At 43.9% G+C, this 16,927-nt stretch overlaps 1 protein-coding gene across 4 annotated transcripts in view; it reads right to left on the bottom strand.

The window, feature by feature from the left end:
* SLC12A1 (solute carrier family 12 member 1) overlaps window positions 1-16,927 on the bottom strand; it is a 381,560-nt gene that overhangs the window by 131,552 nt on the left and 233,081 nt on the right. For all 4 annotated transcript variants that reach the window (XM_085644206.1, XM_085644209.1, XM_085644207.1 and 1 more), the window contains one exon: window positions 8,219-8,359. In XM_085644206.1, coding sequence (XP_085500332.1) covers window positions 8,219-8,359 — 141 coding nt within the window. The remainder of the gene's footprint in view (window positions 1-8,218; window positions 8,360-16,927) is intronic.

The following is a 16,927-nucleotide window of genomic DNA, read 5'->3' as shown; positions in this document are numbered from 1 at the left end:
ACAGGATATCGCTTTCTCCTCAACATTATTTTGAAACCGGGGTTTTTTAAGCAAATGACAGTTTTGAACTCACCTCTCTCCTTTGGAAGTCCCACACTTTTCCTCATATAATGCACATTTGGGATTGCAAGAAGAGGCAAGCAACGATTGTTCTCCCAGCGGTAATGACTTTACTACATGTGAGAGCCTGACGGGAATATCCTCAACTTCCAGTTCAGTCTCATGACTTTGAACTTACATCCTTCACTTTAAAAAGTCCAGCGCTTTCATTTATTTCATTGGTATTCATGATTCAATGCAGCACCTATCAATGCAGCACCTACGACTTTAGGAAGAGGTAAGCAACGTTTTTCTTCATCATTTTTTCATCATTCGTCAGCATATAAGCAACTCTTCTGCCATTCTTATTCCTGAGGTGGAAAATTTTAAAAGCTTGACGGTCCTCCTCATGGAACCTTTTCTTTGTTTATACACCTAATTTTTAGAATGACTTGAGACCAGGCTATCAATGATAGTGGCATACTACTAATCACTGCATACATTGGTTATGTAAACACCTATTGCACTACCATTACCAGAGCCTTCTTCATCTGATCAGCTATCTTTTATGAATGGAAGTTCTTACTTTACATTTGTCTGCTACCTACAATCTCTACAGTGATTTGTATCAGCATTTAACAAAATATAAATGGACAAAATTCCAATTGAATTACTTCAGTCAGAATACTAATAGCAAAGTCTGCAATTCAACCACCTCTCGTTTTGTGCATCTATTTTATTACATCAACGTTACCATCAAGTGTACTAAATCAATCTCAGGGTCATAATATCGACTGTATATAACCACCTTATACCACGAAACATCACCTTGCATTACTTCAGAGTTCTGATCAAACGCAAAAGTTGAATGTCTACTAATAAACACGGGAACCAGACCCCTAACAACTTCTCTTCACAGAAGTTCTCAAACAATCCAACACCATGCCAGTGAAGGGAAGTACTTCCTCTGTAACTAGCTTGCCTCAGATTTCTCCTCCTACTACTGAACGCGTACCAGCAGAGACCATGGAATGCATACTGCATGAAATTTCTGGGGTCAGCCGCCGATTGGAAGGTATGGACACCACCATCACATCTTTGGCTGAAGAGACCAAGTCAATTAGGGCAGACATTGCAGGCTTCCATACCAGAGTTGAAGGTCTTGACTCTCGAATCCTAATGATGGAGAATCGCCTTGACTCATTCCAAAGCAGAGACCAAGATCTTCTATTCCTTCATAGTAAAATCGTCGATTTAGAAGACTGTAGCAGAAGAGACAACATCCGCATCTTTGGGTTTCTGGAACATATCGAAGGCCAAAATACCAGAGCATTTCTTTGTGATATTCTTCCAAAACTGTCTGGCATTTCTTTTACTCCACCTTTAAAAATCCAACGAGCTCACCGAATTGGTCCCCCACGTATAGACCCTGCAGCACGTCCGAGGCCGCTTATTGCCTGTTTTCTCCGCCATGAACAAACAAGACAATTACTGGCTGCAACTCGTTCACAGGGTTTCCTTTTGTTTGATGGTCATCTCATCCACATGGCAGCTGATTTCGCTAAGGCAGGGGTACTCATAGTACGGCCCGCGGGCCTCCAGCGGCCCGGCAAGCCTTCCCTGGCGGCCCGCGGACCTTGCAGACATAGTGCCTGTGCCCTGTGCTTGTCAGCGAACACCGCCGTTTACAGCAGCACGGAGCTGTGAGGCCGGGCGATTCTTTTAAAGGGCATTTACTTGTTAACGAGGCTTTGTTGTATTTCACCTCTTCTAAGCGCCCCTGCATCTCCCCTCTGATTGAGTGGAGATGTAGGGGCGCTAAGAAGAGATGAAATACAACAAAGTCTCATTAACAAGTGAATGGTCTTTAAAAGACCTGTGAAGTACTTGGGTGCGGCGGCCGTGTGCGTTCCCTGGAAGCAGTCTCAGCGCGGGGTGAGGTGACAGGGGACAGCAGGGTGAGGTGATGGAGGGCAGCAGGGAGTGAGAGAGGTGAGGTGACAGCGGGAGGAAGACAGAGTGCGACAGAGGGAGGAAGAGGGAGGGAGAGGAGGAAGACAGGGAGAGGAGGAAGACAGGGAGAGGAGGAAGACAGGGAGAGGAGGAAGACAGGGAAAGGGGGGAAGACAGAGAGAGGGAGAGAGAGAGAGAGGGAGACAGAGGGAGGGAGACAGAGGGAGGGAGATAGAGGGAGAGAGAGAGCAATAGATAGAGGGAGGGAGACGGAGAGAGGGAGGGAGAGGGAGAGAGAGAGGGAGGGGGACAGAAAGAAAGGGAGACAAACAGGGAGGGAGACGGAGAGGAAGGGAGACAGAGAGAGGGAGGGAGAGAGAGGCAGGGAGACAGAGGGAGGAAGGGAGGACAAAGGGAAGAAGGGAGACAGAGGGAGGGAGGGAGACAGAGGGAGGGAGACAGAGGGAGGGAGACGGAGACAGAGGGAGGGAGACGGAGACAGAGGGAGGGATAGGGAGGGAGGGAGACAGAGGGAGGGAGACGGAGAGAGAGAGGGAGGGGACAGAGCGAAAGGGAGACAAACAGTGAGTGAGACAGAGGGAGCGAGAGGGAGAGAGAGAGGTAGGGAGACGGAGTGAGAGGGAGACAGAGAGGGAGGGAGACAGAGAGAAAGGGAGACGAACAGTGAGTGAGACAAAGGGAGCGAGAGGGAGACACAGAATGAGTGAGACAGAGTGAGTGAGACAGAGAGGGAGGTAGACAGAGAGAAAGGGAGACAAACAGAGTGATGGAGGGAGAGAGAGATAGAGAGAGGGAGGGAGACGGAGACAGAGGGAGGGATAGGGAGGGAGGGAGACAGAGGGAGAGGGAGGGAGACGGAGAGAGAGAGGGAGGGGACAGAGCGAAAGGGAGACAAACAGTGAGTGAGACAGAGGGAGCGAGAGGGAGAGAGGGAGGGAGACGGAGTGAGAGGGAGACAGAGAGGGAGGGGACAGAGCGAAAGGGAGACAAACAGTGAGTGAGACAGAGGGAGCGAGAGGTAGAGAGAGAGGGAGGGAGACGGAGTGAGAGGGAGACAGAGAGTGAGGGAGACAGAGAGAAAGGGAGACGAACAGTGAGTGAGACAAAGGGAGCGAGAGGGAGACACAGAATGAGTGAGACAGAGTGAGTGAGACAGAGAGGGAGGGAGACAGAGAAAGGGAGACAAACAGAGTGATGGAGGGAGAGAGAGATAGAGAGAGGGAGGGAGACGGAGCGGGAGAGAGGGAGAGTAATAGAGAGAGGGAGAGAGAGAGGGAGGGAAACAGAGAGAGAGATCGATAGATAGATAGATAGATAGATAGATAGATAGATAGATAGATAGATAGATAGATAGATAGATAGATAGATAGATAGATAGATAGATAGATAGATAGATAGATAGATAGATAGATAGATAGATAGATAGATAGATAGATATGTGTGCATACCGGGTCTGGTGGCTCAATGGATGAAGGCGTCCGCTGCAGGGGCCTGTGTTCAACCTCATGGTCATAGTTTTTTTTTGCTCTAGCCCCGCCCCCTCCCCCACTGGCCCCGCTCCCACCGGTGCGGCCCTCAGCCAGAAACCACAATGTAAATTTGGCCCGAGAGAAAGTTTGTGAGTACCCATGCTCTAAGGAAACCAATGAACGACGAAAAGCATTTCTTTCCATGCGACCTCAACTCCGACAACTAGAATCAAGTATGGACTATTTGAACCTGCACGCTTTTGCATCACCAGAAGCGGAGATTCTAAAGATTGTTTATGACCCAGTAGACCTACAGAGATTCCTAGACTGTGTAAAACTTCAAGACATGGAAGTACAGCATCCGCAACATGATCAACTTCAATCCACATCTCCCTTCTCTCCACAGTTACCAGATCATAGACGACGAAACCCTAGCAACTCCAGACACTGTTGGAGAGACTTAGAAAGACCTAACTGTTCTCAAGAAGACAAAAACTCAGCTCTGCAATCTGTTTCTACTTTTACACAAGAGCCACATAAAGACAAATCTAGATCCTCTCCTAAATCCACCTCAGATGCGGACTAAACAAATTTTTGTTACTTAATCTGCTGTTTCTAAGTACAGCTGCAGTTAATAGAAGGCCTCACACTTGTCTTTGGCCTTTCCTTTTCAGTATAAATACTAGGACCAACTTTTATGCTCTTGCATGAGACGACGCTCAAGTCCTGTTCGGTATACCGTAATAAATTGTATCATTTTATTTTATATTCATGCAATTCTGTATTTATAATGTTTTCCTCCCTCATGCTTTTTGCCTGTTATTTCCAATATGTTCTGATGTATTCTACTACTCTAGGCAACAGTGTATTATCTTAATCTATATTATTCTATCTCATATTTATAATGTAAGTTAAAAGTAAGTTTCACACCACTTTTAGGATCTTTTCTTCACCAACATAAATACTATGCACAACCTACAATCTACCACAGGACAATGATGTTCAAGCCTTTTACACTTCTAATGTTCTATCCTAGTAAGACTTTTATCTGTTACTCTTAATATAATATGTTATATTGTACCACGTTAGGCCACACTCTGCTATATTTATTTCAATATTTAGGTATTCACTTTTATATTTATAATGTTTCACTTATAATGACTTAATATCATTTCATATCTATTTAAAAACATAATGTATATTCCTTCAAATTAACCCATTAAATTATTATTTCTTTTTCCTTATTGTGATATACTTCATGTTTCCACTAATTGTACTCTCACCCTCACTCACCTATATGTTATCTTATTTTGTACTTCTCAATTGGACTAATTTCTTATCATAGGCTTTTATCTTAAAATCATTACCTGCCCTACTAATTATTTCGTTTTTTCTGATGGGTCCCTCCCCCGCGGCGGTGCTCCAGTGAGCCCAGACCCTCGGTTAACAGTTTAGGACCCCCAGTCTTGTCCCATCTTTACTCCCCCTTTTCATTTATATCCTCACGCCTCCTCTTCTTCTTCTTCTTTATCTCCCTCGAAACACAAAAAACAACTTATTACTTTGTCTACACTATACTATTTGCCTAGACTATTTTTCTTCCTTCTTGATCGTTCCTACATACCAATACACTGGTGTCTTTGTGGTAAGCCAGGTTACCTTTTTTCTATCTCTCCTTTGTTCCTTACATTGTATTCTTTCTACCCCCCCTCTCTTCACCTCGACAAGGACATCGAGTTTTGTATTATTAATTCATTTTTACATTACTTCAGCATGGCAAGCACTCATCCTCTATGTACAATCACATGGAATGTCCATGGTCTCACCCACTGCATTAAAAGAAAAAAAGTGCTATCTTACAAACATGTGGATGTGGCTTTACTACAAGAAACCCATCTAGATACGCTAGAATCTGATAAACTCTGCAGAGATTGGGTGGGGAAGGTCATACACAGCAGTATTTGAAAGGGTGAACCCACAGACACTGGCCCTATCTGCAAATGTGGAGTTGCAATCCTTATTTGCAAATCACTCCCAGTCACGGTCTCCAAAACATGGTCAGATCCTGATGGACGTTATGCTTTTGCTAAATTACATATTGGAGATACTTACATTTGTCTGGGATCAGTTTACGCTGTGACAGGGACCAAAAAATCCTTCCTCCAGTTGAACCAACTATTAACAGAGATAGATGCCTCACAGGCAGGGATTGGAATATAGCGCGAGTCCCAATTCTAGACAAAACAGGTCTGTTATGCAAAGGAAATGCTGCAGATAGAGCTCTATTAGATGATGTAATGTTGAATAACAGATTATTTGACCATTTGCATCTTAGTCATCCAACAGACACAGAATACACCTTCTTTTCTCCCACCAATGGCACATTCTCTCGCTTCGATTACTTTCTGACATCACTAAAAGTGGTTCAATTGGTCGCAGAGTCTCGCATCTTGGAAACAGCTTTGTCTGACCACTCCCCTGTCCACTTCTCTCTAGAACTAGGACTCTCTAGGCCAGGACATAAACCCTGGTGCATGAACATCCAACGGCATAGGACTCCCAAGGGTCAATCTTAGTTCCAATCACATCTCCAAGACTATCTTTCAATCAATCACGGCTCTGTAACTTCCAACAGAACTATTTGGACTGCAGCTAAAGCCACTATTAGGGGTCAGTTAATGCGTGATGCAGCACTTGTTAATAAGCATAATACTGCGCGGCAAACAGAATTAGAACGCGGCATTCAATCTTATTCTCGCCTGTACACACTAACCCCAACCTTGCAGAATTGTAAAACACGAGAGCAAGAACGTATGGCTTAAATAACATTTTTACATCCAAAGCCGAATATGCTCTGCAGAGAATGAAGGGGCAACATTACGACCAGGGGGAAAAGGAAGGGAGATTGTTAGTTGCACAATTGTGTCAAAGAGACGCAGCTATGGCTATTCCGGCTATTTGAACAGCACAAGGTGACATGCTTACGAGACCTCAAGATATTGGCAATGAATTCGCCTCTTTCAACCAATCTCTTTATACGCCAGGCACTCAGATAGATTTGGATAAGATGTCTACGTTTCTTACAAAGGTGGACCTTCCCTGTCTCTCTGATGATGGTAGAGGCATTCTTGAAGGTAAAATGACCAAAGACGAGGTTTCCAGAGCCATTGCTACCCTACCTTACCACAATGCTCCTGAGGAAGTTGGATTCCCTGCTGAATTCTATCGATGGACAGGACAAAATGTTATTGATATACTACATGCTGTAGTTCAAGAAGCGGATAATGAATCTTCATTGGGGCCTCTCTCTAACAAAGCAGTTATTGCTTTGCTACCAAAACCTGGTAAAGATCCTCTGCTATGCAGTAGTTATCGTCCCATCTCGTTATTAAATTGTGATAATAATAAGAGTACAATTAGTGGAAACATGAAGTATATCACAATAAGGAAAAAGAAATATTGACCTGCCTACATCCCTTTCCCCATTCTTCAGGACTCTTCCCTTTTAGTCGGTCTTTGTACAGTTAACTTTTTCTCTGTATCTAATGTTGTGCTACATAAAACCCCATGCATATACACACATTCTTAGGTTAGTAGGAATGCTCTGTACTTTTTTGTGATTCACCAGAGCATGGACGTCCACATAGACAATAACCAAAACCACAATAAGAGCTCCTACCTAGAGAATTTCTCAAGGCAGGGCTGAAAAATTGCCCACATCCCAAAAAATGCCTGCAACCACAATAGGGCCTATAACAAGACAAGGTCTACAGCTTCAAAAAAGAATGTCGCCAACACAAGGCCTAAAAGAGATACAGTGCCAAAGGCAGGACAACATTTGTTGCCAAGACAAGGCTACCCAACTACATGGGTTGCTGGCACAAAAGAGTGTGCAGCCAGAAAAAGGCATAGATACTGTGGAGAACAAGGAACAAAGGTCAATTAACTTATTTTTAAAAATGGTAATTGTTCTTGCTTGCCTAAATTCACAAGTCACTCTACATATTATCTCGATACTTATAAGACACAAGCACAAATATTAATAGTACTTTTTATTGAGAACGCTACTTTCAAGGGCTTTCAAATTATTTTGCAGCAGTAAAGGCTAAACGAGAGCTCATCTTTCCTACCAAAACAATTAGCATATATTAGAAAATCAGCATTTTGGTTTTTATGGAAATTATAGATCAGACATCTCATATCTTACACAATTTCTGACGATGGAGTAAGGGGTAAGTGAAAAAGTTAGTGATTCAGATGGAATGAAAGATTTTTTGTTAACGATTTTAAAGATTTTCACAACTGCATTATGGTATTTCAGTAGTCCTCATTACAGGGGCTAGCCTCACATCCTTCGTATAATGTGGTTCATTGTGTTCCCGCGGTCCATGTCCCTGGCTCTCCAAGTCCTTTTATAGTAGGTTTCAGACTGCTGAACCTCAGAGGTGTAACACCAGAGCCTCATTTTGTTCTCACATTGAATGTACAGGACTGATGACAGTGCTGTACTTTATAAGCACACATTCCCTGAATATTTGTTTTTACAAGCTATCCAGTAATAAACCGACTGACACCCTCTGTACCACAAAGCCTCGTAACAAATTGAAGCTTAAGCTGGCAGAAGACATGAAAAGATGATATGAAGACCAAAGTCAGGCTTTAATCTTCGACAGCCTTACCACCATCTTTGGAAAAGTCTGCAGAAGGTGTTTAATTCTTACCCATAGTACACTCACCTGCAGTAGGCTTTTCACACCATCTCTAAAATTGTCAGCAGCCACAGCAGCATAAAAAGCTCTCCTTTGGTTCTTCGTGAGCCAGGCCTGCTTCTTCTCCATGCCACTGTTCATCTCCTTCACTGCCTGCTTCCGTGGTCCCTATGGATAATAGTAGACAGAGTCTAAAATTGTGTGCAGGTTTGCCTCCTTCATGGATGAAAGTAAAGCACATCCTTCAGCCTAAAAGACATTGGGTCCTCCAATCAGGTCCTATGATTTAGCCAAATAGATTTATATATAGTCTGAATTTCATTGTTTCCAATTAATCATTGTTAATTTTATTCAAATTTATGTTGTAAGATAGTAACAACTGGGTTGTTTTGTTTCCTGCATACACATCTTTATTTATTGTATTTGTTTCAGAGCACATAACACCCTAATTGATGTTGGATGCCCTCGCCATTGAAGAAAGTAGAGTTTTTGGTGAGGGAGAGTTCTGGGTCACCCATTGGCAAGAGTAGTTTGAAACTGCAAAAACCATACTGGTAAGATATGTAAATGCTTTACAAAACAAGTGTTGACAACGCCAATAGGTATGCATTGGCTGGCAGCTCTTTGGCTTTGAGAGTGCTTGTTTCGCCATTGTTTCTGTGCAACTTTTTTGTTGGGGAATTGCTTGGCTCTCACCAATATAAAAAAGCATTGGCTACAAACAAAAATGTTTTTGGTCTGAAAAAGCACACATTGCCACAATGGCCCCTGGTACTTAAAGGAACTACTTTGTGTGTGGATGTGCTCCTCATGCAGCAGCAGGGTGATGTCACTCAGAGTGCAGCTAGCCAATAGCTGAAAAGGTCTAACTTATTTCCCCATGCTGTATGCTGTAGAGGGTGAAAGAAAAATGCGAATGACACAACAACAGGCCAATGGGTTAAAAGGGCTGGGTGATAGCCCCTAAATGTAAATACAGATCTATACATGTTTTAGTAAAATCAAAAAGTTTAACACCAGTAAGAAAATTGCTTTACAAAAAAGTAATACCTGAGTTTGCGTATTTTACTGAATGAATTTACTTCCATACTGCTTTATGTCTAACCTGTTTTAAAATATTTAAAAGCTTCAGTTAGGAAAACAAAATCTTTGCATTTAATGTTTTCATGGCACAATGGTTAAAAAAAGATTTATCTTATGGATGGCCCATGTGTTGCAAGAAATTCCCAAACTCAACTGTATTAATCTTTTTTATGCTATTACTTAGTAGACTGGCGTTCACATTTAGAGGAAAACAGCTTCTGAAAGTAAATGTCAGAAACAAACCACACATACCACTTGTCTTCTTTTTCCTCAAACTTCTTTAAAAAAGCAAATCTTGTTTGATATCCATTTTGTTTTTTGAGAAGTCAAGTTATATTAGTCAGGGCCGCTGGAATTGTACAATTCCGTAGCTGCTGCACTTTACACTTACATCTGGAATTTCCATATTTACCACATAACCCATAATCAGATACATGATTTGCAGCTTTCAATCTTTTTAACCTCACACAGATCAAAACTGGCTAAAAACACAGCATATTGTTTTCAATGCTGCTCCTAGTATTTTTGTAATTGATATTTGTAAGAAATTGGATTACTGGTTGAGGGGGGTGAAACTCTACGCAAGCAGCAACTACAATTTGTCAGGGAGACACACAAGCAAACCTCAAATTAACCTGTGCTTAAACCTCTGATAGCTTGGCACAAAAGCAGTCTTGTTTAACTTAGGGGCAATGTGGAGTATTTATGCAGCACGCCAACAGTATCAAAGTGAAAGTATAACATAAGAAAAAAACACATCAATTTAGAAAAATAGGGTAAAATGTAATAAAACATTTGACACCAAAACAGCAAAATTTTAATCAGTAGGGCTGGAGATAGGCAATTTTAAAGATTTAGACAAACATAGTACCTAGTAGCACAAAGTGCCAACTGTGGTTATCTGGTCGCGGCAGACCGGGACAAAGTCACAAGTTCACACCGACTGCGATGGAGCGCGGACCGGATACAGGAAGCAAGTTAGGCCGACTGAACAAAGTACCATAAATCCTGGTTGCTGAGTGTTGCAACATCCGCGTTGAGGATGTGTCACACATCAGCGGTTCAGAAAAAGCTGCAGGCTGTGATGTGTAGTCCTGAAATGGAGATGTATTGCGCAGCCGGGTTATGATAAAGCCTTCGATGGGTCTTGCGATGCGAGGTCCGGCGTCGTAGTCGAGGATGCTGTTTACAAAGCTTGTGATGTGACGTACTGCCGTGGGGATGCGGTGCACAGTGCCGGTTCCGAGGAGTTGCAGGCAGCGATATGAGGCCCTGGTTCTGGGGGGTTCATTGTTCAGAGGTGGTTTTGATGTGAAGATGCAAGGAGATGTGTTGCTCTGCATCAGTTCTATCCAAGAGACCACAGCTGGGCTGGCAGAGCATCTTCAGGCCCACTTTCAAGAGTCCAGGACTGGGGTAGCACCACCCCTTGGGGGGCAGCAGGCAGAGTCCAGGTGCTGAATTCAAGGTGGTGTGAGCCTTTTCTGTCCCTGAGGCTCTGATCAGGAGGCCAGCTAACTAGCCCTTTGAGTCACCTTGGTAGTCTGAGGTTCAAGAGGCAGGTCCAGTACTTTTCACTCAGGCAGTAGGGCAGCGGAGTAGCAAGGCTACAAAGTAGCAGTCCTACTTTCGACAGAGCAGCACAGCAGTCATTCTGAGTCTTCCACAGGTTCAGAGGTGTATTGAAGAGTAGGGTCTGAGAGTCCACTATTTATACTTGGTACCAGCTTTGAATTAGGAGAAGGTTTTGGAGCTTTCCAGCCCCAAAGGTGTTTGGAATTTCCTGCCTCCCTGCCCTGGCCCCAGCTTGTCTGGGGGCACAAAAGACTAGTGTGAAACCCTTCGGGAGTATGATCAGGCAGAACCATTGTGATGTAGTTGATAGGTTCTCCCCTATCAAGTGAGAGATGACCCATCCGGCCAACACCTATTCACCCTTTGCCTCAGTGTTTTGGAGCAATAAACAAAGACCAACTGCCAGCTACACCAACTGATGTGACCCAGAATACATGCTGCAGGCACCAAATGGTTAGGACAAGAAAATGCCAAATTTCTAAAAGTAATCCAGAAGGCATGTGTCTTACGCGCCAATCAGTTGCACTGCTAAGTGCAGGAATTGGTCCTCACAATAAACAAATATGCATGCCGTACTCCAAGTTAAATCCAAATTGTAAACCAATATTTTGTCTAAAGCTCATTCAAAAGTTAATCCATTAGATCATAATCACTACGAAGACAGCGAGATTCCACAGAAGTTCTTTATTTTATATTTTTCAAATGCCTTCTGCATGCCCATCCGGGCTTCAACATCGACATGTAGGGTAAACAATTCATGCTGAGTAGCTTCACGTAAGCGATACCAAAGGGGATGATGGACGAAGCACTTGATCAAATCAAACACTCACCCCCAGTCAACTGATCTGGGTTTAATCCATCATCATTCTTTAGCTCACTCCACCACCCCAGTTCAGACATGGCCACATGCAAATCAGTCTGACCCTGTGCCTCATGGGAACAGTCCAGCCCGAACTGCCAAGCCATGTCTTCCCTGGATCGGAAACAATCATCCTGGGACCGGTTTCGGGTTTGTAACCCTCCTCAGCCAGGCTATCTTGAATCCAGTGGCAAAATGAGCAAGGGACCCACGTCTGGGCATACCCTGCCAACTTAGGGCGAATAAAGCGATACCAAAGGGGATGATGGATGGAGCACTTGAGCAAATCAAACACTCACCCCCAGTCAACTGATCTGGGTTTAATCCATCATCATTCTTTAGCTCACTCCACCACCCCAGTTCAGACATGGCCATATGCAAATCAGTCTGACCCTATGCCTCATGGGAACAGTCCAGCCCGAACTGCCAAGCCATGTCTTCCCTGGACCGGAAACAATCATCCTGGGACCGGTTTCGGGTTTGTAACCCTCCTCAGCCAGGCTATCTTGAATCCAGTGGCAAAGTGAGCCTCACGTAGTTCCACCCAATGCATTTTGGGCTATTTTAGCCCTTCATCAGGGGTAACTGAAATAATAATAAAAAAGACATCTAAACCATCTGCTTAATGCAAGCTGTCTTTAACATTTGCGTACTCATACTATTAACTCCCCCTGTGATTGCCCCTTAATCAATCCCACCCTGCATCTTTTGTAAAAAACATACTTGTGTAAACATAATAGTAATTCCCCTTGCCTGCTACAAAAAATGCTCAACCTGAAATGAGTGCTCAAAGAACCAAAACGTGATACAACAATTGTGCCGAGCTAATATGAAAGCCCCTTCCATTTAGTGCACAAAAACCCTTAGTGAATGAAAAACTGAAAACCCATCCATCAAGAGACTGCAAACCATTCAGAAATCAGTGGCCAGACTGATCCTAAACCTGCCTAAACGGTTCTCCCACATCACCCCTCACCTCAAGAAGCTCCACTGGCTCCCCATTCAGAAGAGATTCCAGTTCAAGATGTTCATCCACACTTTCAAACCCCTCCACAACCAGGGACCAGCATACATAAACCACAGCCTACAATTCTACCTTCCCTCCAGACATGTACACTCTGCCTCCCTCTACTTCACCCACAACCCCCGCATCCACCGGAGCAACAGTGGAGTATGCTCCTTCTCATACCTCGCTGCAAAATCCTAGAAATGACTTCCCACTTCACCTCCGGACCTCATCCTCTTTGCTGGAATTCAGAAAAGGACTCAAGATTAGGTTATTCAACTGAGACTCTCTGCAGCAGCGCTCTCAGTGCCTGCGTGCCCTCACAGATGAGAGCCATGCTATACAAATCCAGATTGATTGATTAATTGATTGATTTATTAGCAATTCTTTGAGCTCAGGCCAAATCCCTAGAGCCTTTAAGCGGCCAATAGCATTGCTTCATTTGAAGGAACCATAGCTTAGTCCTACTGACTTGATGACCATCCAGTCCAGTGCTTAATATGTAAAAAAAATACTTGTCAGGGCCCTCGTCAGGAGGGCACTGCTGCTTGCACCACCCTTGTCCCTACCAGTGATGCCAATGTCATTACCAACACAACTCATAACCATCACACTCCTACAAGTGACAATTAAGACTACTACATATCCCCAAAGCAATAAGTATCGCTTGAGCAGGAGGTTTTAGTCATTTTCAATGTAAATTGAATCATTTAACGACTGTGAATCTGCTCATCCCTAAATTAGACAAACAGTGCCACCATATCCCAGACTGTCATAGATGCTGTTGTTGGCAATCAAGTGCCGGCGCCGAACACCGGAAACCACGGTCTCAAATTAAGCACTGGGCAAGCCTAATTCTAATGTATGCATCTTGCAAAACTGGCAACCATTGTTTCAACAGCTTTAATTCTTCAAAGAAAGCAGTGATCACTTAAATATTTTAAGTATTGGCAGTGTTTCGGATAGACAGGAGTGCGGAGTTAGTTCTGCTAGTCCTAAAAGACATTTGACAAGTACTTTCAGGCTGCTGATGCAGGAAGCCCTCCTTGTTGCATCCGTCACTATTGACAAATTATATTGAAACAACGGTCACTAACATGTCCCTAGGGAACAAGTGCTAGCATGGGTTCTTTTTTTTTTAACTGTCCTCGAGTAGTGTCACCTGGCCTTCTCTGGTCAGATCCTGGTAAAGTTCAGTGATATATCTTGCCAGGCTCTTATTTTCTAAATCTATGTGAGCCTCTTACTTAAAGTAATCTCCATCTTTGTGGCGTGATGTATTCTATTAGAGGCAACAAGCAGTTTTTTTTAATTGATTAGTCCTGACCAAATGCAGCAGACTCAATCAATTTTTATCTTGTGGTTCCATCTTACTCATTGGAGCCATGATTGTTTCCCCATTGTACAACTGCAACGGCCTTCATCTGGGATTAAATTATGTCCTTCAGGCTTTAGAAGGCCACTGCTACACTGTCAACAATTTCCCTTTGATGCCTGATGCCAGCAGCTGTTAAGCCTTTTTCAAGGCAAATGTATTGCATATGGACAACGACAATGGCCTGAGGTTTGGAGTGTGGTAATGATAGCTTGAGCCATCAAATTGAAAAATGTTATAATAGTACAGCACATAACACGTACTTAAGGATATGATCATATAAATAAATGGGAATAATAACGTAGTCCAAAAAGTAGATGGAACATTGAATAAGAGTGTATTCCTTCTGAGGCACAGAACTTGTAGAGTGCAACCCAGGCATCACAGAAGAGAGAGTCCAGAAGCAGCAGCAGAAATGTGGGAAGACTTTAGTGTCCTTAAGACTTCAGATAACAGGAGGCACGCCAGCAAGCCATTGGAGATCATTTGGATGAAAGGCAGAGTTCAGCTCTCCAGCAGCAGAGTCAGGGAGCAGCACGGCAACAAGCCAAAAAGCAGTTCTTCCAGTCCAATTGAATCCTTTAAGCAGCACTGCAGTCCTTATAAAAGAAGTCCAGCTCAAGATCCAGAAATGTCTGATTTCAGGGGGTCAGAGACCCAGTACTTACACCCAAAAGTGCCTGAAATGTAGGGGGTGACTTCAAAGCAACTCTCTGAAGTGCACAAGGATCCCTTTCAACCCAGCCCTGTCTGCCAGGCTACCTGTGTGTGGGGGGGGGGGTAAATCAGTTATTTTTGTGTGGACAGGACACTACATATTGAAATGCAAGTGTCAGCCCCTCCCATTCCTCCCTGCCCAGGAAGAGCAACCATAATGCAGAGGAATATAGATGAGCACTCAGAATGCAGATAAGCCTCACCTTCCTGTTTTTTTGGCTGTGTAGAGGGAATGCAAAAAGTGTGGCTATCACCTAACCCGGACGTGTTTTGGAGACAGGCTGTAAGGCACAAAGACCTGTAAGTTCCAGGAAATGTCCACATTCTAAAAGTGCCTTTTTTAAAACTGTAATGTTAAATCCAACTTTACCAGTAAGGAATATTTATCATTACCATTTCAAACAGATGAAACATGAAAAGGCTACTCCTCTCTCATCAGGAATTACAGCTTAAAAGTATATTAAGAAACTCCCAATGCTGTCCTTGAGAGGGGTAGGCCTCAACATAGTGAAAAATGAAATTGCTTGTTTGTCAGTACCAGTACATGCAAAACATAAAGTTACATGCCCTACCTTTTATTTACATACCACCCTACCTTTGGGTTGCCTAGGGCCTACATTAGGGATGACTTATATGTACTAAAAGAGGCATTTAAGGCTTGGCAAGTAGTTTTAACCAACCTTAGACGTCCTTCACTGTTCTGCCCCCCTATGCATTCCATTGGCCCCGAGGTCCTGGTTTTCGAACAGAAGGTGATGCAGGACATCACCGCTCTTGAGGAACAGCAACACAGTCATAGCCGCAGTAACATGACACACGCTGACTGGCTAGCCATACAATCTCTCCAGCAGAATAACACTATCACTATTAAGCCTGCCGATAAGGGCGGAGCAGTGGTAGTGCTGAATACTGCTGATTATGAAACTGAGGTATCCAGGCTTCTGGGTGTTCGCCAAAACTATCAACCCTTGATGAGGGACCCCACCAAGAACCTCCAGACGACCATTCATAAAATGGTCGCGGAGGCCAAAGAAAAGAAATGGTTGACGGCTAAGGAAGCTGATTTCCTGATTAACGAGAAGCCCCGGATTCCGGCTTTTTATATTGTCCCGAAGATCCACAAAGCACAAAGGCCCCATCCGGGTCGGCCTATAGTCTCGGGCATTCAATCAGTTCTGGAACCACTGTCCCAGTACACCGACTTCTTTCTTAGGGAATGTGTGATCACGCAACCATCATACGTCCAGGACACCACCGACGTTCTAAGGATCCTTAATGACATTGAGTATGATCCGCAACATCAATTCCTGGTGACAATCGATATAGAATCGTTATACACGAGTATTCCCCAGGAAGCCACGCTGGTGGCAGCAGCACGCGCCCTGGGTACCTGTGAATGGTTCTACGATGTTCCACAATCGTTTGTGCTCCAATGTGTTGAATTGGCTCTCACAAAAAACTTTTTTGCTTACAAAGACCAGCTATATTTGCAAGTGTCCGGGACATCCACGGGGGCTACATTTGCTCCAAGCCTAGCTTGTATTTATGTGGGTCAATTCGAGACCGGGTACGTCCTACATCGCGATAATCCCTTCCAGAGGCACATTGCCCTCTGGAAGCGATATATTGACGATGTCCTGTGTATATGGACGGGACCAAGGACCGATTTGGATGAGTTCCTCGTGTGGCTTAACAGCTTGGACGAATGCCTTAAATTCACATGGACCATCAGTGATGTGGCAGCCACATATCTGGATTTGGACATCAGGGCGGAAAATCGTAAACTTGTCACCAACGTCCATCAAAAGCCCACTGACAAGAATTCCCTGCTGCACTACAGATCCTATCATCCCAGGGCCTTGAGAGACAATCTGCCCGTGGGGCAGTTCTTGCGGTACCGCAGGAACTGTTCTTCCACAGAGGAATTTATCACACAAGCTGAAGCCTTATATAGCAAATTGGAGGAAAGATCATACCCCACAAAGATAATCAAACAAGCACGGAAACGAGCCCTAAACACTCCCAGAGCTGCCCTTCTAGAAAGAACACCCAAAACCAAGGGAGATTGCATTCCGGTGGTCACCACTTTTGGTCCCCTGTCCACCAAAATTAGACAGGTAA

Source organism: Triturus cristatus, chromosome 3_1 (genome assembly GCF_964204655.1).
Source record: "Triturus cristatus chromosome 3_1, aTriCri1.1, whole genome shotgun sequence".
Taxonomy (NCBI): Eukaryota; Metazoa; Chordata; class Amphibia; order Caudata; family Salamandridae; genus Triturus; species Triturus cristatus.
The sequence above is the reverse complement of the archived record's forward strand: the minus strand, read 5'-3'. Positions and strand labels throughout refer to the sequence as shown.